Source organism: Haliotis rubra, unplaced genomic scaffold (genome assembly GCF_003918875.1).
Source record: "Haliotis rubra isolate DU_JTF1 unplaced genomic scaffold, ASM391887v1 Scf36, whole genome shotgun sequence".
Taxonomy (NCBI): Eukaryota; Metazoa; Mollusca; class Gastropoda; order Lepetellida; family Haliotidae; genus Haliotis; species Haliotis rubra.
In genome coordinates, this window is record NW_025767035.1 from 187,643 (window position 1) to 215,205 (window position 27,563).

At 40.4% G+C, this 27,563-nt stretch overlaps 1 protein-coding gene across 1 annotated transcript; it reads right to left on the reverse strand.

Moving 5' to 3' along the window:
* Positions 1-26,665, reverse strand: LOC124285430 (rab3 GTPase-activating protein non-catalytic subunit-like). The gene is given in 34 exon segments (XM_046721656.1): positions 1-299; positions 1,182-1,370; positions 3,620-3,835; positions 5,060-5,149; positions 5,958-6,170; positions 10,149-10,223; positions 10,422-10,457; positions 11,204-11,274; positions 11,663-11,729; positions 12,371-12,477; positions 12,616-12,789; positions 13,574-13,811; positions 14,244-14,404; positions 14,741-14,837; positions 15,704-15,801; positions 16,389-16,632; positions 17,146-17,294; positions 17,460-17,550; positions 18,330-18,394; positions 18,814-18,899; positions 19,710-19,909; positions 20,525-20,652; positions 21,263-21,330; positions 21,838-21,924; positions 22,334-22,413; positions 22,831-22,979; positions 23,300-23,401; positions 23,938-24,037; positions 24,266-24,367; positions 24,576-24,651; positions 24,907-24,954; positions 25,134-25,218; positions 25,762-25,950; positions 26,459-26,665. Coding segments are annotated over 34 exon segments (4,161 nt in total). The 5' UTR covers positions 26,571-26,665; the 3' UTR covers positions 1-131.
* Between the last annotated feature and the right edge of the window lie 898 nt (positions 26,666-27,563).

Sequence of the window (27,563 nt, forward strand, 5' to 3'; positions counted from 1 at the left end):
ATCTGCACTGGTTGCAGACGTTCTGCTCCACATATTACAAGGCATTATGGGTAGGTGCAAATCATGTTGAAAACGAGAAAGCATTATCAGTTTTTCCATAACCATAAGCCCCAGGTCGCTAACAACCCATGCTAACAATCTGTATCTGACGATGATGATAACAATAACTGTACTAGCTCAACCAATGAGATTGTTAGGTTGTACTCTGAGTAACCTTCCGGCAGTTGATTGGCTACATGTTCTAGAAGCAAGGCTGTGTCAGACATCGGGGGATCGGGGTTGACCAGTTCCTCCGGGTCCTGGAAACAAGATACTGACTCAAGTCACAACAGAAAGGGCATTTTCAGTTTCAGGGGAGGATCCAGAGGGGCAGTGTGCACCCTCTCCGATGAAAAACAATTTCCTCGAGGAGCATTTTCCCCTAACCTTTGGACTTCATGATTTATGTGCACCCCCATTCTCCAAAATCCTGGATCCACCCCTGAATTGTATTGGCATTGCAGTCAAGTTAAATGCAAGAAATGACAAATGCCTCATACCAGATTTATAAACTCAAAGAAGTTAAGGATTCATTTATTTCTTTCATATTACTACAGCTAACCTGTTATCAATGATTCTTTTGAGTAGTATAGCTGAGTCAAAAATGTATATAGATAAACATACAACTTTCAGCTAGTGTCTTTGAGTTTGGGGAAATAATCCCAATTGCCCCAAATAAACAACTTTTATAGTAATGTCAAGTTTAAGACCCCACAACCCAATGAAGCTCAACCTTCAATACAAAATACACATGTATACAATGTACAAATCATTTGAATCTCCTTTTGATTGATGAACCCAAAAAATGACGAACTTTGAGAAAAGTCCAGCAAATATTTAACATTACAACAGTGTTGTGCTTTGAATCCACACGTGTCAAATATAGGTGTTTTCATGAATAACGTGTCACATCAAATATGGGTGTTTTCATGAATAACGTGTCACATCAAATATGGGTGTTTTCATGAATAACGTGTCACATCAAATATGGGTGTTTTCATGAATAACGTGTCACATCAAATATAGGTGTTTTCATGAATAACGTGTCACATCACATTATGGTGCAGTAAATCAGAACTCACACACTTGTCAATGAGCAGTTAGTCAGCTATGGCAGAAACTGAAGCAGTCCTATTCCTTACCATCAAGTAATCTCCTGAACAGTCACTCACCAGCTGCTTCAGCCAAGTGGATAGAGTGGTGGATATGTCCGACATGATCTTCACGGTCCCTTGGTAGTCGCACCTAAACAGGAAGTAGGCCACACGCTGACCCGCTATCGGCAACAGCTGCGACCCCATCAGCTCATGGTCATTGACGGTCAGCAGTACCTAGTGGCAACAATGTTGGTGAGACAATGATAATAATAACAATGTGTCCATTTATATAGCACCAAACTCCACAGCAGGTATGCTCATAGCGCTAACGGTGAATAGCACAGCACATTACCCCGGATAACCCAAGCTGTTAGGTGCTAGAAGGTTATATTCACGACTTATCCTAACGGGTACCCATTTTCTGCTTGGTGATTTCTGTTTTGTTTGTTGCGTAACGCTGCACTCAATATTTTTCAACCTACAAAATTGACAACAGCCTGTAAACAGGAACAGACACTACAGTGATGCATACCGTGAACAGCTAATCAGATTATGAGTGAGTGAGTTTTGTTTTACGCCGCACTCAGCAATATTCCAGCTATATGGAGGCAGTCTGTAAACAGGAACAAACACTACAGTGGTTCATACCGTGAACAACCATCCAGCCAATCAGATTATGAGCGAGTGAGTGAGTGACTTTAGTTTTATGCCGCACTCAGCAATATTCCAGCTATATGGCGGCAGTCTGTAAATAATCGAGTCTGCACCAGACAATCCAGTGATCAACAGCATGAGCATCAATCTACACAACTGGGATACGATGACATGTGACAACCAAGTCAGCGAGTCTGACCACCCGATCCTGTTAGTCGCCTCTTACGACAAGCATGGGTTACTGAAGATCAATTTTAAGATCTTCTTGGGTCCCATCAGATTATGATGCTATGCTATCAACCATGTAACTGCACCTCACCACCAAATCCATTCGGCCATATCTTACAACCAGTAGAGGTTGCTGAAGACCTACCGGTCATCGCATCTGGATCAGAGTGATTAGGGCCGAGAATGAAATTTGATAACTTAACAGTTGAGTTGAATGGTTGAGACATATATGTTACACTAAAACTTGTCCTATACTTATAAACAACTATGGAAGCAATAACAAGACAACGAGAGCCAGTGTACTGACCTCCTCAGCCAACTTGTCACGTCCAGCGGAGTAGAGCTGACAAACGTGGTGCCGTTTGAGGTAGTCTATGTCAAGGCCGAAGTCTTTCCCCAGATCCACAGTAAGCATAGGCCAGCCGGAAGGCTACAGTTTTCTGTTGTCGGCGAGGACTTCGTACTCCGTCCTCGCTTCTCTCCCCAAGGTACTGATGGCTTCTGTTATCACCCTACACAGGAACTGCAGCAAAACACTCATTTCAGTAATGATAGGACATCAGTGTCATCCCCTGCCACAGGGCACATCACAATTATGTTTGTTCATATGGTAATGATTAATATGAGAGAAAGTGTTAACTATGAAAACAAGAGTCAAATAAGTCTTAAGAAGAGATAGTCACAAGGGTCACAGAATCTCATCAGATTGATGTTGGAGGAAGTCCTGTTAGAAGTGATGAAGGAGATCGCTACCACTTTGCCACGAAGCCTCAGAGAACATAATCCGCGATAATAGGTTTCTGGCGTGCCCAAGAGATGCAGCTCCGGTACCCATTTTCTGCTTGGTGATTTCTGTTTTGTTTGTTGCGTAACGCTGCACTCAATATTTTTCAACCTACAAAATTGACAACAGCCTGTAAACAGGAACAGACACTACAGTGATGCATACCGTGAACAGCTAATCAGATTATGAGTGAGTGAGTTTTGTTTTACGCCGCACTCAGCAATATTCCAGCTATATGGAGGCAGTCTGTAAACAGGAACAAACACTACAGTGGTTCATACCGTGAACAACCATCCAGCCAATCAGATTATGAGCGAGTGAGTGAGTGACTTTAGTTTTATGCCGCACTCAGCAATATTCCAGCTATATGGCGGCAGTCTGTAAATAATCGAGTCTGCACCAGACAATCCAGTGATCAACAGCATGAGCATCAATCTACACAACTGGGATACGATGACATGTGACAACCAAGTCAGCGAGTCTGACCACCCGATCCTGTTAGTCGCCTCTTACGACAAGCATGGGTTACTGAAGATCAATTTTAAGATCTTCTTGGGTCCCATCAGATTATGATGCTATGCTATCAACCATGTAACTGCACCTCACCACCAAATCCATTCGGCCATATCTTACAACCAGTAGAGGTTGCTGAAGACCTACCGGTCATCGCATCTGGATCAGAGTGATTAGGACGAGAATGAAATTTGATAAGTTAACAGTTGAGTTGAATGGTTGAGACACATATGATGTCACACTAAAACTTGTCCTATACTTATAAACAACTATGGAAGCAATAACAAGACAACAGTGTACTGACCTCCTCAGCCAACTTGTCACGTCCAGCGGAGTAGAGCTGACAAACGTGGTGCCGTTTGAGGTAGTCTATGTCAAGGCCGAAGTCTTTCCCCAGATCCACAGTAAGCATAGGCCAGCGGAAGGCTACAGTTTTCTGTTGTCGGCGAGGACTCGTACTCACGTCCTCACTTCTCTCCCCCAAGGTACTGATGGCTTCTGTTATCACCCTGCACAGGAACTGCAGCAGAACACTCATTTCAGTAATAATAGGACATCAGTGTCATCCCCCTGCCACAGGGCACATCACAATTACGTTTGTTCATATGGTAATGATTAATACGAGAGAAAGTGTTAACTATGAAAACAAGAGTCAAATAAGAAGACAAAGTCATCAATATCCCCCGCAATGGCAAAATACTCTTCATGATTATGTCTACGAGTTATGATTATGTCAAATATTGAGGTGTGTATATAGAAAAGTGGAAGGAGAGTATTGAAAGGTTTTTAAAGTTCTGATCCAGAAAGGAGCACTATCACCAATTTCAGTCTATGTCAAACTTGTTGCCATGGAAATGCCAAAAATATTTTATTCAGAAATCCAAAACTACCAAAAGGCACCAGTACACCACCAGATCTATGTATGTGCCAAGTTTGGTGAAGAAATATTGAACGGTTTTAGAGTTCTGCTCCGGAAAAGACAAATGTGCACGGACGGACGGACGGACGCACGCACGGAGTCCATTTTAATACCCCCCTCAAAACGCTTTGCGGGGGATAATAAGTCTTAAGAAGAGATAGTCACAAGGGTCACAGAATCTCATCAGATGGATGTTGGAGGAAGTCCTGTTAGAAGTGATGAAGGCAGATCGTTACCACTTTGCCGAAGCCTCCGAGAAATAGGTTTCTGGTGTGCCCAAGAGATGCAGCTCCTCACAGTAAACTATGGCACCTTAGATCCTTATCTGGCTGTGCCACTCATGACCTCCCTCCCTCCCTTTCCCATTGAATCTTCCACAGATTTTGTACTGAGAGTCAAAACAGTAATAGTAATAATAAGGGTATGTGAACAGCTCTAACTTCAACCAATAAACGGTTATAGTCACATGACTTATCACACTTGGTACACATTTTCTGCTGGGTGAACAGAGACAATTTTGAACAAACTCACTTGACTAAGGTGAGACCACATGTATCACATGTGCTTCACTGTGGGGCAGGAATGAAGTCCTAGAAACTATCAGGAATCAAGCTACCAAACACGGTCACCCATCCAAGGACTCTCCACACCCAACAGTGCTTAACTTCAACTGATTTGTGACCTGAGCTCTGTGCACAGGACCACATACCACCACGATGTTACATCAGGATATAGAAGAGCTTTCGGTATTTAAAACTATAAACCGTACAATTCAATGCAATGTTTTGGAAACAATCAAGGGGAATTGACATAAAGGAGACTTACCGTCCTCCTGGCAACAGAAAGTGCTGCATCAACATTCTGGTTTGGTAGCACAGGATGGGAGTGCAGCTCCTTGAAGAAGCTATTCCGCCCCTGACAAACATAATACACAACATCCATCAACCTTGACTTCAACATCAGTTCCAGGGCTTGTACAAGTAGCAAAGCCATAGAAAACCACGATACCATTCAATGGACATTTGGTTCCAAATTCAATTGGTTAAATCTACAGGTAACCTACGTCTACTTTGAAAACACTGTAGGTTTATCCCTCTCTCAACCACAAGCGTTCAAACTCTAGGTGAGCCATGACATTTGCCACTATAACATACTGTAGTGTGTGAGGTGGGGTTACGGTATTCCACATGTCATGTCAGCCTGACTTGGCAGGAAAGCCAGAAGTCAAGCAAATCTCAGACATTCACAACTTTGGCGGAGCCCACAAACACTGATATGACACTAAGAAATCTTGAAATATTATCTAGGTGAACTTAAATTTGAACCCATGAGCAAAGGTTTCTTGCATACCCAAAAGATGCAACTCTGCCGAGCTAACAGTGGTGCCTCACACCACTGGCCACTCATGCATGCTGTAATGTTTGACTGACTGACTGACTGAGTTTGGTTTTACGCCGCTTTTAGCAATATTCCAGAAACATCGCGGCCAGGGACACCAGAAATGGGCTTCACACATTGTACCCATGTGGGGATTCGAACCCGGGTCTTCGGAGTGACGAGCCAACGCTTTAACCATTAGGCTACCCCACCGCCACTGTAATGTTTAAACATTGGAACCAGCCAAATCTTCAACTTTATATCTGTGCAAGGCAATGACCTCTTGTCTTTCAGGCTTCACTTCCACCACTGCTACAATAGCAGAGAACTTGAACCACTGGCTTACCTTTGTATCGAACAGTGAGAGGACCTTAACTGACTTCATGTTGAAGAGCATGACGGCGTGCATGATGACGGCGAGGTGGTAGTGGTGGCGAATCAGGTGATAGTTGGTGGCCTTCTGATCTACTGCCAACTCCACCAGGGAGGCGGGGCCGCGAATCTGCTGCCACAGCTGCTCCAGGTTGAACACCGGCACCTCGTTCGCCTCACAGTTTGCCTGGCGGGAACATGGACAGTTTACAGAATTTGTGGCAGAACGCACAGGAATAGCATCATTCATCATAAGGTCAGACCAGTTTCTAACTGTTTTACAGCCCCACCTGTTATTTACCATGTTTATTAGATCCCTCCCATTTCACAATTATTCCACTGTATGCCATAATGATAATGTCTCGTAACCTATACTCAACAATTTTACATTTACAACAGCATGCAGGCTGATTGTTCTTTCTTGCGTGGTCTAGACAAGACTTTACTTGAAGTGAAAGAACAGCATCCCCCTCCCAAAATACGGACTGACTGACTGATTGAGTTTGGTTTTACGCTGCTTTTTGCAATATTCCAGCAACATCACGGCGGGGGACACCAGAAATGGGCTTCACACATTGTACCCATGTGGGGATACGAACCCGGGTCTCCGGCGTGATGAGCGAACGCTTTAACCACCAGGCTACCCCAACGCCCCCCTCCCAAAATAACCCATAGAAGCAAATGGTGTGTATTGTACACAAGAACACATATTAATAGGCACAATGCATAAATAAATTTAGTCAGATATTTCACATTTCAGAAAGTGATTTATAGGCTTATTTGTTTCTCTTCCTGCCTTTAAGCAATGAAACTGGTCTGGCCCTGAGATGTACAGACTGTTATTCCTGCTACCTACCCTCCAGCTTGGAAAGTTGACAAGGTGCTCTCAACATAATCATGATATTGATCATATATTTCAGCTGGCATCATGATGATACTTCAGTGGAACAATTCATTGTGATACATAGGCAACAGATTAACTAAACAAAAGTTTCATGAGAAGGTATCGCATTCAGAATCAAATGTCAGTTATTCATAAAAATATTTTATGAAGAAAAATATTTCCTATCTGCATATTAAAAGATCAGAAACAATTTGATAACAAGTTGTGGCATATTTGCAAAGAAAGTCTCTTCCAAAACAAGATTTTATCATAAAGAAAGTAGCACACCATTCTATCAAATCATTGCCATATCTGTATTTCAACAACACACACATTATTGGACTGTTGCATAGCAACCGTTATTAATGTTAGCCTGATTAATGTGCCATGCATAGAACATTCCATAGTTAATACCAACTACAATCCTATTGGCCATAACAAAACAAACTTGTTGAAAGTAAAGAACAATATCCAGAATGTTCTAGTCCTGCAGAAACTTGTTTGTTTGGAAGTGTATAACTGTTTGGGACAAACGGGGTCAACTAAAGATAATACATCTCTATTTTTAAATTCCTCATGTTTTTCAAAAATACAATAGACATCAGAACTAATATTTATTCCTGGAGCTTTGAAACAGAAACATCTTTTTGTGTAAAGTGAACACTGAAACCGAATATGAATACAAAGTTCACATTCATTCCGCATCTCAAAATAATGGACTGACCCATTATCCTTTTAACATGTTCAAAGTGCCAAATTATTCGTGACATTTTGGTTTATGAAAAGTCCAAATATATTGGACTTATTGATAATAATCCAGTGAAGAAGCTTACAAGACACTGATCAAGCTGATTTAAAGCTGACCCTGTTGGGTTACATCAGCTGCAGGATACCAAGTATACTGAATGGATGATACAATACTGCCCGTTATTTGGTAAATATGATCCCAAGGGCCGTAGTTTCTGACCTGTTTCTAAGTATCTAAATTAATGTAGTTTGTGATCAAGTGACATGCTCACATGGCACCATGCTGTGATGTAGATAACCATTCATCACTTGGAGACCTATAATTTGTCACAAGAACCTCTGCTGGTATATGTCCATACATACACATTGTGTACATTCAGTCAACTCAGCATCTTAGAGTCATTCTAATAATGATTCTCATTCCTAATCAAACATGATTAATAGTGAGTGAGTGAGTTGGGATTTATGTTGCTTTGAACAGTATTTCAGTCATTTCACAGCATGTCGGGTTGAAGTAGGAGGAAAACTCAAAATGATGCAGGCCTCAGACGTTTACAACGTCCCACAGGGTTAGAAATACGCCATATATTAGTGGGCCATGGCACGGTAAATATTGAAATGGCATGGCTAAAAACTGTTCTTGGAGCCCTTCTGACACGCCTAATCTTTTAGAGACATAACATTAGTCATTTAATCCCCAAAACAATTTTTTTTTTTCTAAATTGAATAATACCATACATATTTGAATGCTGATAAACCCATTTCTTTATTTAACAATAAATTTCAAATGATCATCATTGTCATTTATTCTAAAAACATGTGAGCATACTCAATTTCTGAAAGGCACACCTAAAATATTTGTCTGGTGCCCTAAGGCACACTTAGAAAAAAAGTATTTCTATCCCTTTCCAGACAACCCTTCAAAGAAGAAACAGTATTAAAACCCATAGTAATAGGTTTCTGGTCCACCAAAGGGAAGCAACTCTGCATGGTGATCAGCTACAAGTGCTCCAAAATGATTAACGCATTTGAAATTATTTTCTATTTCATGATTCACATTGACAGACAAATGCAACAAAAAGATAGAGAGAGAAGCTCACACAGAAAATAAATAACACAAAAATGATTAACAATAATAGAAGCATGATGCACAATTTATATCTTACAAATGCTGCATCTCTGATAAACATCCCATGAAAAAAGCGGAATATTCCTCCATCCTTAAAAGATAACAGTTGTTGATATTAAAAAAAACTGTGCCTTTCACTTGAGGAGACAATCTAAAAAATCAAGTCCTCTATTCTGATGTGATACCTCTCAGCAAGAAGACCTGACAGCCCTCATTCGAAAGTTGTGTGGGTCACCCCTGCACTTTATCTGCCCAGATAAAATGAAAGTTTTTGAGTCAACCAGGTGACAATTTCTTAAAGGATTCAGCTTCCATTTTTCACCTCCAGAATTTAAAATTTCAATCTTCAAAACACAGAAATTCCAGAGAGGAGAAATATAAATACGCTTTATAGTTAAACAATGTTATGCATGTAAATGTTTTTGTCCTCAGAAAGGAAGGGTATATACCATACCCACACTAAGATATTGTGGAGGCTTAATTATTTTAGATTATGACTGGCCAGATAAGTTAATTCTTGATATACAGAAATTAGATGTGTTCGGAAACAAAATTCACCCATACTAAGAATTAATAGCAATTGATTCTCTGATTAGAAGTGGCCCTGATGTAACATCCTGTGGAGAGGTTGTCAGATTTTCAAATAGAGACATATCACACTGAAGAAAACTGTATTACCTTAATGTGATTGGACAAGGAGTAATGATACACAAGTGCAAGTGACATGTAGGTAACGTTAGCTGTGTAAGAATCATGGAACTAATTTCATACAAGCTATCGTTAAAACTTATGAACAATTATTGTGTACAGACTGCATGGTGCAACATCAGAACAGCTGAGAGGCGGACGCTAATGGAGGCTCTTAAGAAAAAGTGACAAACAAGACGAAAATACAGGGTATTAAGAACTTTCACATAAATTTACGTCATAGACAGAAAATACATTAAAAAGGGTGTCACAAATCACTGAAGCATCATAGCATGGAAAATTTACACCTAAAAACATGATACATATGTACCTACCCAAATATTGATTCTGTATAAATTTTTGCAAACATTAGACCAACGTTTTTCAATAATTCACCAAAAACACTACATTGGTAGCACTGACTTACAGCCTGTTTGACAAAAATGCTTAGAAATAAATATCAATTAACCAACAATGGGATTTTGAATGCCAAACCACACGGAAAGTTTCAGGCAAAATATGTTTATAGATTAAGAATCGTAGTATGTGTGTACATCAGTATCATGACATGTAAGCACCGATATGTATTGAGATGTGAACTAGGCATATCTTGACACCAAGAGTCAATATACATGATCCAGACAGAAATATACTTTACAGTACAAGATATGGACACCTGTGCTACCTGAACAGACAGCGCCAAGAAGACATATACTCACGTCCATTGCAACCTGCAGCAAGTCCACAACACTGTCCATGAAGCTGATCATAGTCGTGTCGCTCATACCAACATCCTGGTTAATAAAGGAAAAATGTCTTAGAGGAAAATTTAGTGAATGAGGTAAAGTATTTTTTCTTAAAACTGCTAGGATTATGGACATCCTCTTTTTCTTTATCTTTGATAGATAGTTTGGTTAGAATAATGTACCACCAGAAACTAACTGCTAACACAGACAACTTAACCATCTGTCTGGATACATTGCCAAGCTTACCTTCCTGCAAAGTCTTTCTTTCGGTGCCTTTCCCACCTGTAAAGTACACAGCAAGAATTAACACACAGCATCAGTTCAAATCTTTATTGACATTTAACATAATTCCTGACATCTCTGATGTCACAACATCTTTGTAGACATGAAATATTATGTCTGTGAGCTTTTTTATATGCATATGGACATACAATTTCTGAGATCCCTGATGTCAGATCATCAACATGGCCATTTAACATGATTCCAGAGATCCCAGCTAAGTCGATAATATGGCTCCTAACTAAGAAAATGAATAGTGTAATCTCTGTTAATTTCATTATATATATGGAATCAAATTGTGGTCTTAACTCAAAGATTCAATCTGGCAACACCCATGCATTCCTTATAGTTAAAATGACTGTAAAACTCTTTCCAGATGTGGTGAAAACTGGCTACAGCAGCGTACATGCAAGTGTTCATGTGTCACTGTTTGTACCTGTCCAGACTAATGACTGTTTTATAGTATGACTACACTTAGACACAATGCCACAGTGACAGTATACTGGCTCCAAGCGAACAGTCCTTGTTAAATCTCCTAATGCCAAGGGACAGGTTGAGTAACAACAAGTACCATGTTTTAACTCCTTTTTGTAAGACAATGTGATCGGTCCCCCCACTCTACCCTATAGACCAAGGTGTAAGACAATGTGATCGGTCCACACACTCTATCCTATAGACCAAGGTGTAAGACAATGTGATCGGTCCTACCACTCTATCCTACAGACCAAGGTAGTCAGCCAGTGTCTCACCTTCTCCATGAGCGTTGCCGCTGCTGTTACCCTCTTCACCACGTACATGTGCCACATCATGCTACTCAGCCCTGCAACATGAACAAACAGTTACTGAACAGGTCGCACATTTTGAAAAGTACCTCAACTACATCATGAAAGCTTGAGGTGGAAAGAAGAAATTACAAAATATGCAGGTCTTGAGACATACCACTTTGTTGACACAATCTTGCATGGCTGTGGCACTTAGACACCTAAAAACATGACCAAGGCACATGCGAGATTCCAACATATTATCATACGTTTCAAGGGACATAACTCTGCACTGTGTTGCAGTACGTCAAGCAACTGAACCACTAGTCACAGGAATTATCTGTTAGCAGATCCTGGTCACTTTGTTTGACATCAGCTATCTTGGTTATGCTAAACTGACGTAGGATACGTACACAGAGTGTTTAGAATATTGTGTATCTTACAAACCTTGTCTAAGAACTGCATTCTGGACAAGCTTCAGGTACTCCAGTGACAAGTGGAGATAACTAATCAGCTGAAATATAATAACTGGTATGAGCCAGAACTAGTGTTGAGTTCATGGAAAATATATTAATATATTATCATATATAAATTCCATGGCTTAACGCAAGAGTCATCCATTTTCAAATAATTGTGTTTAGACCAGAGAAAGAAGAGACTGATTTTATGAGACATATCCAAATTTGACTCCATAGGGCACCTGTTATAAAACTAACCTATGAATAGCATGATAAGTCTACTCACAAGCACTGACTGTTTTCTCCCACCCAACAACCCATCCATCGAACCACTCCACACATGTGTTACCTATGGGTCCTTGTTCCACTGAAACAGCATGCTCCAAGCAGCAGTTAGACAGCAGGAAGCACCACCACCTACACCCACACCCACACGTACCACTGAACCACCCTCCCTGTGTGTTACCTCTGGGTCCTTGTTCCATTGAACAGCGTACACCCAGCAGCAGTTAGACAGCAGGAAGCACCACCACCTACACCCACACCCACACGTACCACTGACCCACCCTCCCTGTGTGTTACCTCTGGGTCCTTGTTCCATTGAACAGCGTACTCCCTCAGCAGTTAGACAGCAGGAAGCACCACCACCTACACCCACACCCACACGTACCACTGACCCACCCTCCCCGTGTGTTACCTCTGGGTCCTTGTTCCACTGAACAGCATACTCCCAGCAGCAGTTGGACAGCAGGATGTCATTCTCCAGACTGTGTGGAAACCTCACCCTCAGCTCTGCCAGTTGGTCTGAGAAACACAGACAATCTGTAGCTAAAAACACTTTATGTCATTCAAAATTCCTCTCCTGGGAGTATTTGTTACCTACCTGAGTCAAATACAGAGGATCCCATTTGATGGTCAGGAATGTTTATTGAATTGACTGACCTTGTATTTTCTCCAGGCAGGTCGGTTGATGACCCTCTGTGGCCTCGGCGGCAGGCTCGGCATCCAGGGCTGCATCGTCACTGTCGATACTGGTGCTGAGCAGCTGCTTGTAGAGAGCTTGTGGCTGCAGCTGGAGGCGGATGATATACTGGGCCACGATCTCTGATATCGACCCTGGCAACAGGCACAGATAAGGATTGTTTGACACCACTTTTAGTCATATTCAAATCTACCTCGGTGCATGACAAGTGCACCTCACCAATCCTGAAGAACAAACTTTTACCTAGAATTATCACTGTCAACAAACAAAAATAGTTTCAGCTTGTCTGAATAGAACTTAGTATATTTGTATAAATATTTCTTGACAACAAATTAATGATATGATTACATGGGGTATGTTGTGAGTGGACATGTTTCACTTGACACTACATTCTCAGCTCCCTGAAGGGAAACAGACAAACAAATACCATGACAGGGATTTACAGGATGCGAATTCCTGCGTCCTATACACATAAAACTTGACAATAGAGCCACAAAATTTATTAGTGTGTCATCAGGGACTTATACTTTTTGTAAAATTCCAATCAAGTGACAATAACTTATCACTGAGTTTGCTACTAGCTGGGTTATGGTATTATTTGCAATTTAATTACTGTAACAATCTGATGATCATGATACACAATACAATAACCATATTAAATAATAATATTTAAGTGTCTGAGACCCCCATTTTGTTGTCCAGGACCCCTGAAAACTAAGAGTATGAGTCCCAGGGACCCTCAAATACAGGACTCAAGGTAAATCCCTGCCATGAGACTTGCAGAGATGTCTATGCTATCGTTTTGTGGGCCTTGTGAGTATTTCAAGTTAAATTATGCCATGTCTGCTTAACTTGCAATTTGTGCCCGCAAAAACAACTGAAAGAGGTTTAAAATCAGAATACGGCCTGAACACTAACCTCTGCCACCTTCCAACAGTTTCAAGACGGATAATCTGATTGGGTCTAAAGCCGGTTTGGGTCCATAAGGACACATTTCATTGGGCGGAAGTCTGAGGTGGATGAGGAAGCTGAGAGCCAGGACATCCTCCAGCTGCTTGATAAGCAGGTTCCAGTGTTCCATGTCCACCGCTAGCGACTCCCACTCAGACATGTCCGTCTTGTCTGAACTCAGGCTGGCTGTGTCTGCATCCGGGTCCTGCAGTAGACACAGATAAGGTGGGAGGGGAATCTAAGGTAGCGTGGCGATATGTCACTGACTCGTAGGGAAGGAGTGTTGGACAGTTAAGAACTCTCAAAAGTGTATTATCAAGCTTGAACTTATTCTTCATGAACAATGATGCTCAAGAGCATTTAACTTTTAGGGTGTTTTTCTGTTTGGTCCATAATATATTTGCAGAGTGAGAGTGTGTATCTGTGTGTCCTCTGTATATGGTGTATGTCTGTCTGTCTGTGTGAAATCTCCACTGGTGACTGATGTCTTTTGTCACTCCAATACAGTTCTCTATCATTGCCTTATAAACAGGGCCCTGGCGGCATACCATCTGACATGCTTTCCAAAACATCATCAGAAATTGATTTAATAAATACTGACCTCAATTATTACATTAGCACAGTTTTCAAGATTTACCTTGGCTTTTGTTTGACTGCCAAATATCTCCATGGCAACAGCTCGGGAGGCAAGTGCCAGGATGTAGACTGCACATATGTTTTGTGAATGGCAGCATGCATCTCGGATTTTCTGCCACCATGGGGAAGCAACATTATGATCGACTAGAACCTCGCTCTTGTCTGTAAACAAGAAGGTGACATCAGTATGAAGATAGCACACAGTGGTGCCTAACCCTTCACACAATACACACATACCACCCTGGACAAGAGAAGACTATACAGGAAATGTTAAGTCAGACAATTCGAAATTAAGATAGAAAGTCAAATTACAAGTTTGATGTCAAAAGCTACAGAATTGGTGGACAAAAGAGCAACCTTAATTTGGAGTCCAGTATCATTACATGACTCCTACATGATATTAGGACTATTACAGACTGACAATATTCAGAATGTAAGTGACACTTTACTGGGTGTAAACTGCAAAGTATTTGTGTTTAACAAGCTGTGTTAACTCACCTGTCATCGCTGTAACAGTTTTTATAAGGTGAATCAAATTTGGCAAAGATGTTACGCTTCTCTCATCTGAGGACATCCAGTAGACTAGCAGCAGGTCCTGTAGCACAACATGGATGGAATGCACATGACATTACTTGTATACAGAGCACATGGCATTACTTGTATACAGAGCACATGGTATGACTTGTATACAGAGTACATGTATGACTTGTATACAGAGCACATGACATGACTTGTATACAGAGCACATGGTATGACTTTGTATACAGAGCACATGGTATGACTTGTATACAGAGCACATGGTATTACTGGCTTGTATACAGAGCACATGTATGACTTGTATACAGAGCACATGACATGACTTGTATACAGAGCACATGGTATGACTTTGTATACAGAGCACATGGTATGACTTGTATACAGAGCACATGGTATGACTTGTATACAGAGCACATGGTATGACTTGTATACAGAGCACATGACATCACTTTATACACACAGTACCACTTGTACACAGACATCACTTGTACACACAGTACATGGAGCACTTGTATACAGAGCACATGACATCACTTGTACACACACATGGTACCACTTGTATACAGAGCACATGACATCACTTGTACACACATGTACCACTTCTATACAGAGCACATGACATCGCTTGTACACACAGTACCACTTGTATACAATTTAATTAGTACCACTTGTATACAAAGCACATGACATCGCTTGTACACACAGTACCACTTGTATACAAAGCACATGACACTGCTTGTACACACAGTACCACTTGTATACAGAGCACATGACATCGCTTGTACACACAGAATGCGACATGTCAGCATCGGTAGATATTTCTATACAGCCTGGAAGAATACTAACTAAAATTTGGATTGTACTAATTGATTTATTGTAACCATAAAAAGTGTCCTGTCTCGCTATAAGAAGCTGACAACTCACTATGATCTGGTCTGCCGGTAGGTTGGCATCCTGCAGCACGATGCTCACGTCTCCCGAGGCTGATTCTCCACACAGACATGAGTGGAAAAACAGGTGGGCTGGAACATTGTACCAAAAGTCAGATCCAGTGTGTAATGTTATATTTTGCAGGTTCACAAACATCAAATAATGTTTAAATTTTAACATTTACAAACAACTTACAATAGCTATAATGAAGGTTATATCTTTGATATAAATATTATTGTTACTTGATGATATTATGAACAGTCCTTGTCTGTTGACTTGGAAAGGTATTTATGATCTAAAAGTGGTGAGATCAAGTGATACTTCCAAGGATATATGTCTGCAATGATATAAAGCACAATGATTTTGAGACCATTGTGACATCATGGTAACATACCATTGAGAGACATGCTTTGAGAATATATCATAATGTGCACAGAGAAATTTAAACCAATTTAAAATGAAAAGCTTAAGCATAAGTTCTTCAAAACAGCATTTAGAGACAATTTAAAATGAAAAGCTTAAGCATGAACATCTTAATTAAGAAAACAAATACTATGAAATGCAAACATCTGTTATGTTAGATCCAGTTACCATCTGCATCATATGGCTGTACTGCTATTTTGGTACAAATTAATTGGAGTGAGTGATTATTGCTTTACAGGTGCAGTCACTGACTTACCTAATGCCAGCCTCCTGTCTTCGGACAAGCCTTTATGTACAGATACGGTGACTGGTCGACTAGAGTCATGGTCACTGCAGTGCAGATGACATGTAAAGCAGTGCAGAAAAGTGCTGACCGGCATGGCCTGCTCCTTGAACTTGACGTGCGGCTCTGCTGTGTCAGCTGATGAGCTGAATTTGTCCAGTTGAGATACCACCTCTTGTACTTCTGACCATGTCAGTCCCAGTGACCTGGCCACCATCTGGAAAGGGAGTGAATGAGTTTAGTTTTACGCTGCTTTTAGCAATATTCCAGCAATATCTTGGCAGGGGACACCAGAAATGGGCTTCACACATTGTACCCATGTTGGAAATCGAACCCGGGTCTGGGGCGTGACGAACGTACGCCTTAACCACTAGGTTACCCCCACCGCCCCTCTGGAAAGAGTGAGCGAGATGAGTTACACTGCTTAGAAGAATTTCAATTATATTAACAGTACTTCAGTTGAACCATGATCTGCTCTAAGATCATACTCTTATTCTATATTAATAATACTGACCAATGATTTTCCTAAAGCTACGCTCTCAGTGTGGAAGAGGCCCTACCTTGACAATCATACCTTCCTTCCTTCAAAAGTAACTAATGACTTTACAGCCCTAAGATTACTTTGTGGAAAGGATCTTGCTTGTGTGTCATAACGTCCATACTTTAACACAGACCCACAGCAATTATAGTGCTAGGAACACTTAGTGGAATGGGTCTTTCTTGGAAATACCTCATTGTTAGACTCCTCTGCACCTCCAGAGGGGGAAGCATCCCCGCGGGAGGTGAACTTCTCCACCATCTTGTAGGTGTGTATCAGGTTGTCCTGGGCCTGGCAGAACCGCAGGAACAGCTTGCTGTCGATGTCCAGGGTCGCATCAGCTGGGGAAGACACACATTTGGTCATTATATAATATTCATAGACATTCCTCAGGTGGTTTGCTGATATTTCTGCAGCATCTATAAGTCAGTATTCTATATCATCATTATTTAACGAATTGGTGATTCTTTGAGGAACATAATATCCGTTATCCTGGTTACTATTACCTTTCCCACTGATCTTCTGTATGCATACTTTGAGAACATTCTTCATCAGGGTTGATGACAGGTACTTGGTGCTGAGAACTCTCTCTACAGCCTGAAAGTTATATGATCACAAAACATTCAATCTTGAGTACAGAAACTAAGCTCACAGTAGGTGAGTGAGTGAATGATGTTCTATGCCAGTCAGCTGTGTGACACTTCATCACTATTGGTTAATAGCATGAACAATGCCCATCACAGGCAGGGCCAACAACAAAGATGATGATTTTTACCACCATAAAATTTTTGTACAACAATGTAAGTAAACATGTCATGTATAAAATCATGTATATTGTTTTTTTTTTTTAAATATTCATGTGCACAAAATTGCTGACCTACCTCCCAAGAACAAAATGGGTGACCCCCCATTAAAATCATCATCATCTTTCCCTACCTACACCCATCCCCAAAGCCCACCACCATAGCTTATAAACGGTCCCTTAGAGCACAGGCAAATATTTTCCTCCAGTGGATTGTAACTATTTTTGCTGATAAAGTACTGTTAAGTATACAGTTTACAGATGCATGAAAGTCTAGTGCTTTGTTAAACGTGTACATTTCAGGCATTTAAAAACAAACATGTCACTGCACGAACCATACAGCATATCATAAACTGTGCAGTCTGCTTTGAATGTGATCTTCAGAGTATAGTTCGCAAAACTTTGAGCATATGCTTGTACTCTAAGATGGCGAACTTGTGCCAGTTCTTTCTCAGGACTTAAACATACTGTTGATATTCACTGTCAATTTCAGATTTTTTAATAATGATCCTGTCTCACACTACAGGTACAAATATTTATTCTATTCCATGTCGCCATAGTAAGAAAGCCTCACCTGTTTGGTGATATTTGATATTCTCATGTCCAGGATCAATTCTTTGATGGTGGACTCCAGTGAGTCTGCAACAAAGAAAATATTACCATGGTTACAGTACAGGTGACGCAATATTTTTCTTTTCATATTTACAATTTCAACAGTGAGAAGTCAAAATACAGTCAGATATTAGAATAAAAACATGTTACCTATGATGGATGAGTGGATGAGAAAATAAGAAAATTAGAATAGAAATTCCTATGATGACATACAGTCAATCAAGATACTGACTCTAACCACTCAATTAACTTTATTGCAAGTATAGGTGACTGAGGACAAGTTTAGTATTCAGAGTTATAACAAAGTTCAAAATATCATGGGCTACACATATTGTATCCATTTGGGGAATCAAACCCAGGTCTTTGCATTCACGAGCAAAGGCTTTAACCCACAGTCTATTCACCCAATATTTGCCAGCTACCTCCCACTACAATACAACACTGACCTGTTGACTCAGCATTATCCTTTAGCATAGCCTTGACTTCCTACAGCAGATGAAGGTCTCTGGCCTGTTGACTGCTGCTCTTGTCGCTGAAACATAGCCTTGACACCACGGAAATCGCTATTAATATAACTGACTGACTGACTGAGTTTGGTTATCCTTTAGTATAGCAATACTTCCAGCAATATCAATGAACACTGACACTGTTGGGCTCAGCATTGTATCCATGTGGTATTCAACCTTGGTCTTCCCATGACAATACAACACTGACGCTTTGACTCAGCATTATCCTTTAGTATAGCCTTGACTTCCCATCTACATAATGCTATAGGGCCTGTTGACTGTGCATATCAACAACCTTGAGTTGTTCATGTCAAATGTTTGAGCCTATTGCAGCTCTTGTCAGCCATCTACAATTCTCTGTACAGGGGAATATTCAGAACAGTACATAGTGATTCATTCAGGATATGGCACTTAATACTCTCTTAGAAGAAAGCTTCAAAAATCTACCTGGTCAGTAAAATACAAGTCGACTCTACAACGCCATAACATCAGTTATTATCATATAGCATAAATTGAGAATTTATTCTTCCAGATGTTTTTTTTTGCTTCAAACTTTGGGCCTACTTTGGGCCTCTGAGCAGGTCCAGATAAACCATGATTTCTGTATCTCTAAAATGAACACGCACAGCATCAACATGCATATTATTTCTGATATCCACGCATATATACTCAGAAGTGTGTGTGTTTGTTTTCAAAGTGTCCCTACAATGAAATGAAACAATTTCAGAAACCTGGCATCTAACTGGTCAAAAATACATACATACATCACTCTGAACAGGCAGTCCCATCACAGAGGTGTCAATTCAGAGTAAAAGGTCTGATCTGAAAGGGCCTACCTGAGAGCCAGATGGAAGGGGACTTCAAGGGTCTTCACAAAGCCTTCAGGGTCAACAAGTGCACACTGGAAAGCTCGCGACTTCACTCCACGACTTGTGACGTTGTTCAATCCCATCATGCCTGAGCTGGGACACACCAGTTGACACCACTTGCTGACATTGAAGGCCGCAACCCGGGGTCCATTGGCTGCCGTCCACACCTATATCATAAGAAAGAGTCAATTATCAACTGAAATGTGATACATTACTTCAGTTTTGTATAATATTTGTAGTTGTACACATTACTTTTATCTCTAAATGTGAAATGATGCATCAACTCTGCAAACAGAAAAGGATGTGAGTCCTTAGTTCCATGACAAGTTTGTTGGTTTAATGCTGCAATCAGAAGTGTTAGAGCTATATGATACCAGCCTGTTGATATTCTGAACCAGAAGTGTTAGAGCTGAACCAGATAGTCTGAACCAGAAGTTAGAGCTATATGATACCAGCCTGAACCAGAAGTGTTAGAGCTATATGATACCAGCCTGTTGATAGTCTGAACCAGAAGTGTTAGAGCTATATGATACCAGCCTGTTGATAGTCTGAACCAGACAACCCAGTTACTAATCTTGACAGCAACAATCAACACCATTACCATGACCCTCAGAATGACCAGCATGACACTCTTTCAGTTAAGTCACTGACCCTAACCACTAGATCCATTTAGTAATTTCTTACAATCAACATAGTTTGCTAGCTACATAGACCAACCCAGAATCGCTACAGGGGATGATCGCAAAGAGTTAAAGCATGAAAAGACACTGATGAGATAGTACCTCAAGAATTCCTCTCCTGGGAGCGTAGATGACCAGGAATTGGGCAACACGGGAGTGGTCGCGGTTCCTGCTGCTTGGCCCATCATCCTCTCGAACCTGGATCCAGCCTACTTGAGCATCACGGTAACCTGGCAGCACAACATTGGCAGATCACAGGGACAGGAAATGTTTTTGCAAAACAGCAAACATTTACCATTTGTTCTCCATTGATAGCTGATGGTAAACAACATTCTTTTGGAGATTCCTCTTAATAAATGACTGGAGTAGCCATGGTAACCAGACCATCAACTACCTCCGTCACCATGCACTACTACCCTTATCATCAACAACCTTCCTCATCAACTACCTCTCTTGCCATCAACTACCTCAACCACCAACAAATACATCCCCCACCACCCCCCATCAACTACTTCAACCACCAACAAATACCTCTCCCACCATCAACTACCTCAACCACCAACAAATACATCCCCCACCGCCCATCAACTACCTCAACTAACTCCCCCATCCCCACCCTTTTCCTCTACCATCAAATACCCCCATCAACTACCTTCCATCAACAACTAACTCCCATACCCCCATCAACTCCTCCAACCAACAAATACATCATGTTACCTCAACCACCAACAAATACCTTTCAAACACCCCCATCAACTACCTTCCTAATGCCCCTATGTCCCCATCCACTACTTCACTCTCCTCAACATCAAACCCATCAGTGAACCCTTCATCAACAACTAACTGCAGCTACCATCAGAGACAAGCTGTGTGCACCTGTCCCTCCATCCTGGTCAGGTAAACCAAACCTGATAACCAAGGAAGATATTAAACCCATCAGTAAAAGCATCAGAGTAGAGACATAGTCACTGTCCTCCTCTGGTCAGGTAAACCATGATCACTAAACATACTGAAGATATTATAGTAAAACATCAGAGTAAGAAATGGGCATAAATTTTCTCTAGACATTGAGATAACTTGAAGCTCTAAACAATAAATATGAATATGGTACTACTACAGGACAACTGTATTTACCATATTAAAGTCAATGATTAAAGAAGCACTACTGACCAACATCTAGACCAACCAGCAGTAATCTTAATAAACACTCCCTACTAGTCAAGTTAATATTCTGAAATAACATGACAAACCATAAAGGGTATTATTGCGTCGAGGGATGACTGTATTTGTTATTGGCTTTAATAACTGCCCTTTCTCACTTTGTCTAAGTAACCGGGAAGTTTATTACAGTAAATATGGTACATGCAAAATCATGCTACTTCTGATATAACAATGTGATGAAGAGTCGTACCCACCTGTACGGCAGTGGTGCTGCTGGTTCTATTTTTGGAGACTTGTCCTTTGCATCATCTCTCTGTCTGCCTCCGAAACCAAGCCAGCCACTGAAGGGTGCACAATGACATGATAATCAGTAATATCCTCGGTTTCATGAAACATGAGGGAGGGGCGTCTCTTTTCACAACTCCCATATACTGGTAAACATTGGAATGAATATTTTTCACCACAGGTGGACATACAGTCCTCCCCAGACAAAAAGAATCAAACATAACAAAAATATGTGCAAAAATCTAATTCAATTACAAATTTTGGACAAACAAAATTGGAGGTCCTTTTTAGTTTACTTTTATTTTTGAAAGATGGAACTATAACTTGCTATGATTTAATATAACCTCAATACTATTTGCTTCGTGACATGGCATCACAAATGTCACCATAGCCACAAGCTAGTACCAATAACCACCACCTTGAACTTGTTACTACTGAACAAGATGTAACCATGGTAACAATTACCTTGCTGCAGACATCAATGCTGTCTTTATCTTGTTGGCTACCGCCATTGCCACATCAGACAGGATTGGTTGTGTACTACCCTGGATTAACAACAAACTCATGACTACTAAGAGATTTCAAATAATCCATAGATAAAGATGAATGAGTGAGCTTTGAACAGGATTCCACTGTATCACAGAGTGTCAAGTCAATATGGTAGAACTGACCTTTTAGGCCTGGACCACTTTGAACAGGATTCCACTGTATCACAGAGTGTCAAGTCAATATGGTAGAACTGACCTTTTAGGCCTGGACCACTTTGAACAGGATTCCACTGTATCACAGTGTGTCAAGTTACTATGGTAGAACTGACCTTTTAGGCCGGGACCACTTTGGGAAATGCACAAGTATGGTTATGGTATTCGCTAACAGAAACAACTGTGATCATCTCAACATTTAACCCATAACCATACCCTGCTAACCTGCCAACAGCAGAATAACAAAGCAGCCAAGTTTACCTCCATGGCATAGAAGAATCCCACGTAGGGCCCCACCCCTGCAGTGAGGTATATGTTGGCAGCAGGGGGTGAGGTCTTCACGGTAGTGCTGAACCCCCCTAGGAAGGAAGCTGTCTTCATCTGATCAAATGGGTTAGAAGACTGCACACCTAAAGGAGAAAGCACGGCAAGGAGTTGATAAACATAACCTTACTTGAGGAGTCTAAGTCTATGGACCAATAAATGCTATGCTTAGTGCCTTCCAATCGCAGCCAACAGGATATCTGCCACCTTCAATAGAGTAGACAGGGTTCAGTCAAGAATGACACGGCATGGGATTTATCTCATGTTGAGTTGTTGAAACAATGGGGCACATTTCTGTTGTACTACCAGCCTACCATGCTCTCCTTTATTTCTAAAACATAATAAGGGGTTAACACAAACATTCTACGTCTCAACCATAGTTGTGTATGTTGCAGTGTTATCTTACCGCAGCTGACGAGGTCGTTGATCTTGTCCTGATCCTGCAGTGCCCACTTCTTGTAGGCCAAGGGAGGAGGCTGCAGCATGGTCTCCCCACCACTTGCAGTCGCTGGAATAAACACAGGCTACAGAAACACATCTAACACCATCAAACATCATTTTATGGTCTACAAATGTTTGCACACATATAAGACCCATGAAGGTCCGGACTAGAATTGATCTTCAGTAACCCATGCTTGTCGTAAGAGGCGACTAATGGGATCGGGTGGTCAGGTTCGCTGACTTGGTTGCCACATGTCATCGGTTCCCAAATGCACAGATCGATCTTCATGCTGTTGATCCCTGGATTGTCTGGTCCAGACTCGATTATTTACAGTCGCCGCCATATAGCTGGAATATTGCTAAGTGCGGCGTAAAACTAAACTCACTCACTCGATTGCACACAAATAAACTCGGTTCCATCAATGGACACTCTTCTTTCCTTTTTTTCTTCTGTCAATCCATTCCTGTACTGTCTGATAGGTTAGGGTTGGGAAGCTAAATCACTGTGCAGCATCAGGAAAGATAAAACTTTGTACTTCAGTCAGAAAGTTTAATCCTAAATATAACATGTGTGACAGTGATAGGTCAAGAATCAAAACTGACCCCTGGCCACCTGGTTCCTGCAAGCTCTGAGGGACTGGAACAGACTGAAGCCATCGATCGATACTACAGCTCTTTTGTAGAGAATCACTAGCTCTTCATGCTGGAACAGAGGGTGGTCATGTCTCTTAAACAGTTACACTACAACAAACAGCATACAAGGTACATGTGATTGCAATTCAATCTGTATTTGATCACCTCCCCTTCTGAACAAAGGCTTCAGTGAAATGCAATTGGGAAATGGATTATTTATAAGAAAAATGTTATGTTCTTGCTTTTTTTTTCAAAATCCTATCTGTCAATACAAATTGTTTATCTTCTGATTACCTACCAGCTCTGACATGCCAAGAAATCGTGGAGGTTCGTAGGTCCGACACTTGAGTTTCTGGACAGCTTCAGCATGGAGGAGTTGTGACAGCAGCAACACACCCGTCTACAACACACAGTTTAACAGGTCAGTGAGCTGGTGAACATTACCATCTCCAGGGTTTTACCTCGACTCACAGACATGAGGGTAAATCCCTGCATCTCCATAACACTAATAGGAAATATCAATGATTTGCATCAGTATTGATAAAGCAGAAATCGCCAGAAAGAATCACAAGTCATTAAAACATCATTTAAAACTTGTTAGTAGTTACCTCTGTGTACATGCGAATGTAGCCGGAGGAGAATCCAACTATCACACACGTCCAGTCAGGCCCACCTTGAGTGCTCCTGAGCAAAAACAGAACATAAATTACATAGTTATAACATCGCATTACAGCCTGTATTATTTTCTGTGTAAATGGTTTTCAGTAACATAGGCACATTTTGCACGAGAACTATGTCTAATGGAGTTCAGTTTCTATACAGCACATTAAGTGTGATTAGCTGATTAAGCGTTCATGTTTTATTGTTAAAAATACAACATGTTCAATTTAGTTCATTTATTTCCCATTCTACACATCAGTTATGAAAGGACCAACATACCTTTTCTGTGATGCTAAGGGCAGGCACATAAGTGCCGTTATGGTTTCACTGAAAAAACATGAGAAAAAATATACATGATAAAAGTACCAAAAATGAAAAGAAATACATCACAAAATAAATAATAAATTTACATTGTTATTGCCATTTTTGTAGCTTAACTTCTCACACATCTGTGTCATGTTTATCATTTTCAAAGCTGACTCAGAGTATTTATCATTGATACATACCTCTCATCCTGCTTCAGGCTATTTTGCCATTGGATAGAAAACTTGCTTTCAATATCTTCACCTCTATGCTTAGGATCCCATTTTTCTGAAAATAATGTACAAATATATGTACTGTCAGTCTAATAATAAAATACTTAACAAATCAATAATTTGCCTTGATATGTTGAGGTTTGTACACATGAACAATAAGTAGTTATCAGTTTATAAGCATAATAAGAAATGTAGATCAAAGATAACAAAGAGTGTTTGTGTTTACTGTTACTGAGCATATCTTGAATCATTTCTCAGCTGCTTATAAACACTGAGCAACGGATACGAAGTATATCTGTGAAAAGGAATCGTACCTTTTCCAAAATGATATAAACAATAAATACATATACCATACAATGTATAGTTCATATATCATTATAACTGCAACCATGGACATGAAGCCCCTGTTCCGAGCTGTACATAATGTGTCTAATTCACTTTCATATAAATCAAAGTATTTTGAACTGTACATATATATCATGGCATATATCATCCACATAAGTTGTATTTATATCTTTTATTACATATACAATGCAAGTATACCATAAAATCATAACAATTTAACATAATTTTGAAACAAAAAGAATGAAGAACCTACGTGCTAGGACAACAATCTTGTCCCTGTGTGCAATGGCAACCATATCATTTGTTGGTGACAGTGACAAGATGCATTCCTGAAACCATTTCTGTTTGCCATTATCTGGTTGATCATTAGAGTCGGCACTTTCAGCACTCTCATTGGCACCATCCTCACTCCACCCCCAGTCAGCATCCCAATTCTCATCACCTTGGTCAATATAAAAACAGGTCATACAAGAGTTTACACTGTGGATAAGCATATTTAGTGGGGCATATAGGCTGATGTGTATGGGTTAATTAACATGATTAAGAACAGAATCTGCTACAGACAAAAGGTATGAAGACCTTTACATTCTCATACCATCATCACTACCAAATTTGAAAACAAAGGCCAAAGGCCAAAGGACATTAGGGTGGCAATCACTCAATGTCAGAGAACGAACTGATCTGGAAAACTGTGGTATGTTTCGCCTCCACTCGACTGCTAGTCTATAATTCACAAAGCAACAGCTGATTCGGGCATTTTGACCATTGTCAGTGTTGATGATTGGATGTAAACCCCAAAACAGCAATCTTTGTACCATTCGAATATACCACAATATGTTATACATGCTACTATAGTTAAAGCTTAGATAGGTTTGTTTAAAATTGTACGTTGAACAAGAAACTGATTAGGAAAACCTGCAAATTATTTTAGTCCATCTTAGCAAGCTCACCTTCGTTTGACTGACAGATATCTGGAGTCGAATCCCTTGAAGCTGGGAAGAAATATTTCTTTACAGCTGAAATATTCTGAAACCTTGATAAAACACACAATTGACAAGACATGTTTGCAGGTCGAAAACAAAACGACTAACACAAAATCGTCTGTTTACTTTCGATAAGTAATTTCATTGAATCATCAACAAGTCCGCCATATTGCTCGTGACATCACCGGAAGTGAATGTCTGCTATAGAATGTCGACTGGTTCTTTGACTCGTTTACGTTTTCTTTGTATGCGTTACGCCGGGGCTCAGTCTAATAAGGCGTAAACGTCTGGAGCAGTGTTATCCAGATCGTTCACCATCCGTTCACTAATTGCCCTACACCTCTGACAAAATAATAAGTACATCTTAAGAGGCTACCATGTCTGTCTAGCAGGTTAGAATGTCCTAGGGCGTTTATTGACCGATCGGATTAATTTCATTCTTGAAAGGTTTTCGACCGATCGTGATATAAGCCTTTCATCGTCAGCTGCCTGGAAGCTGTTTATGAAAATTCTTTTCCTTTGGATACCAAAATAACCTTTATTGATAAATCTAAGTCGTTCACCAACCAAATGATGAAGTGAAGATATGGTCAAAATTTGAAAAAAATATTAATAAATTCTAAATGTCTCCCAACGTACGTATTCATTACAAATATTATTCTTATGCCTACACTGACTGTACCGAATTTCCTATCAAGGACCGTTCATAATACATGTAAAAGGGGTGGGGGTGGGGGGGTGGGATTTTGATGGAAAAGCATGTGCAATGTGAACGTCCCACCCTCCTAAATTGTATGTACAGAGAAAGTGCCTCATCCTGCATGAAAAGTACAATAACAATGACACCACCACCACCAACAACCCCCCCTTCCCCTTCCCATAATTTCTAAGCATAATTTTTTAATATTGTAATGTAAAAGATGCTGAAATCGGGCTTGACATTCGTGTTCCAGTTATGGACAAAATCCAGTGTTAGCAAATTTAAATAATAATCATGTGTTAGTGTCACTATCGGACAGTTTATTAAAGTCAGGGATTTGAATAGACATTTCACAAAACTAAGTAAACAAAA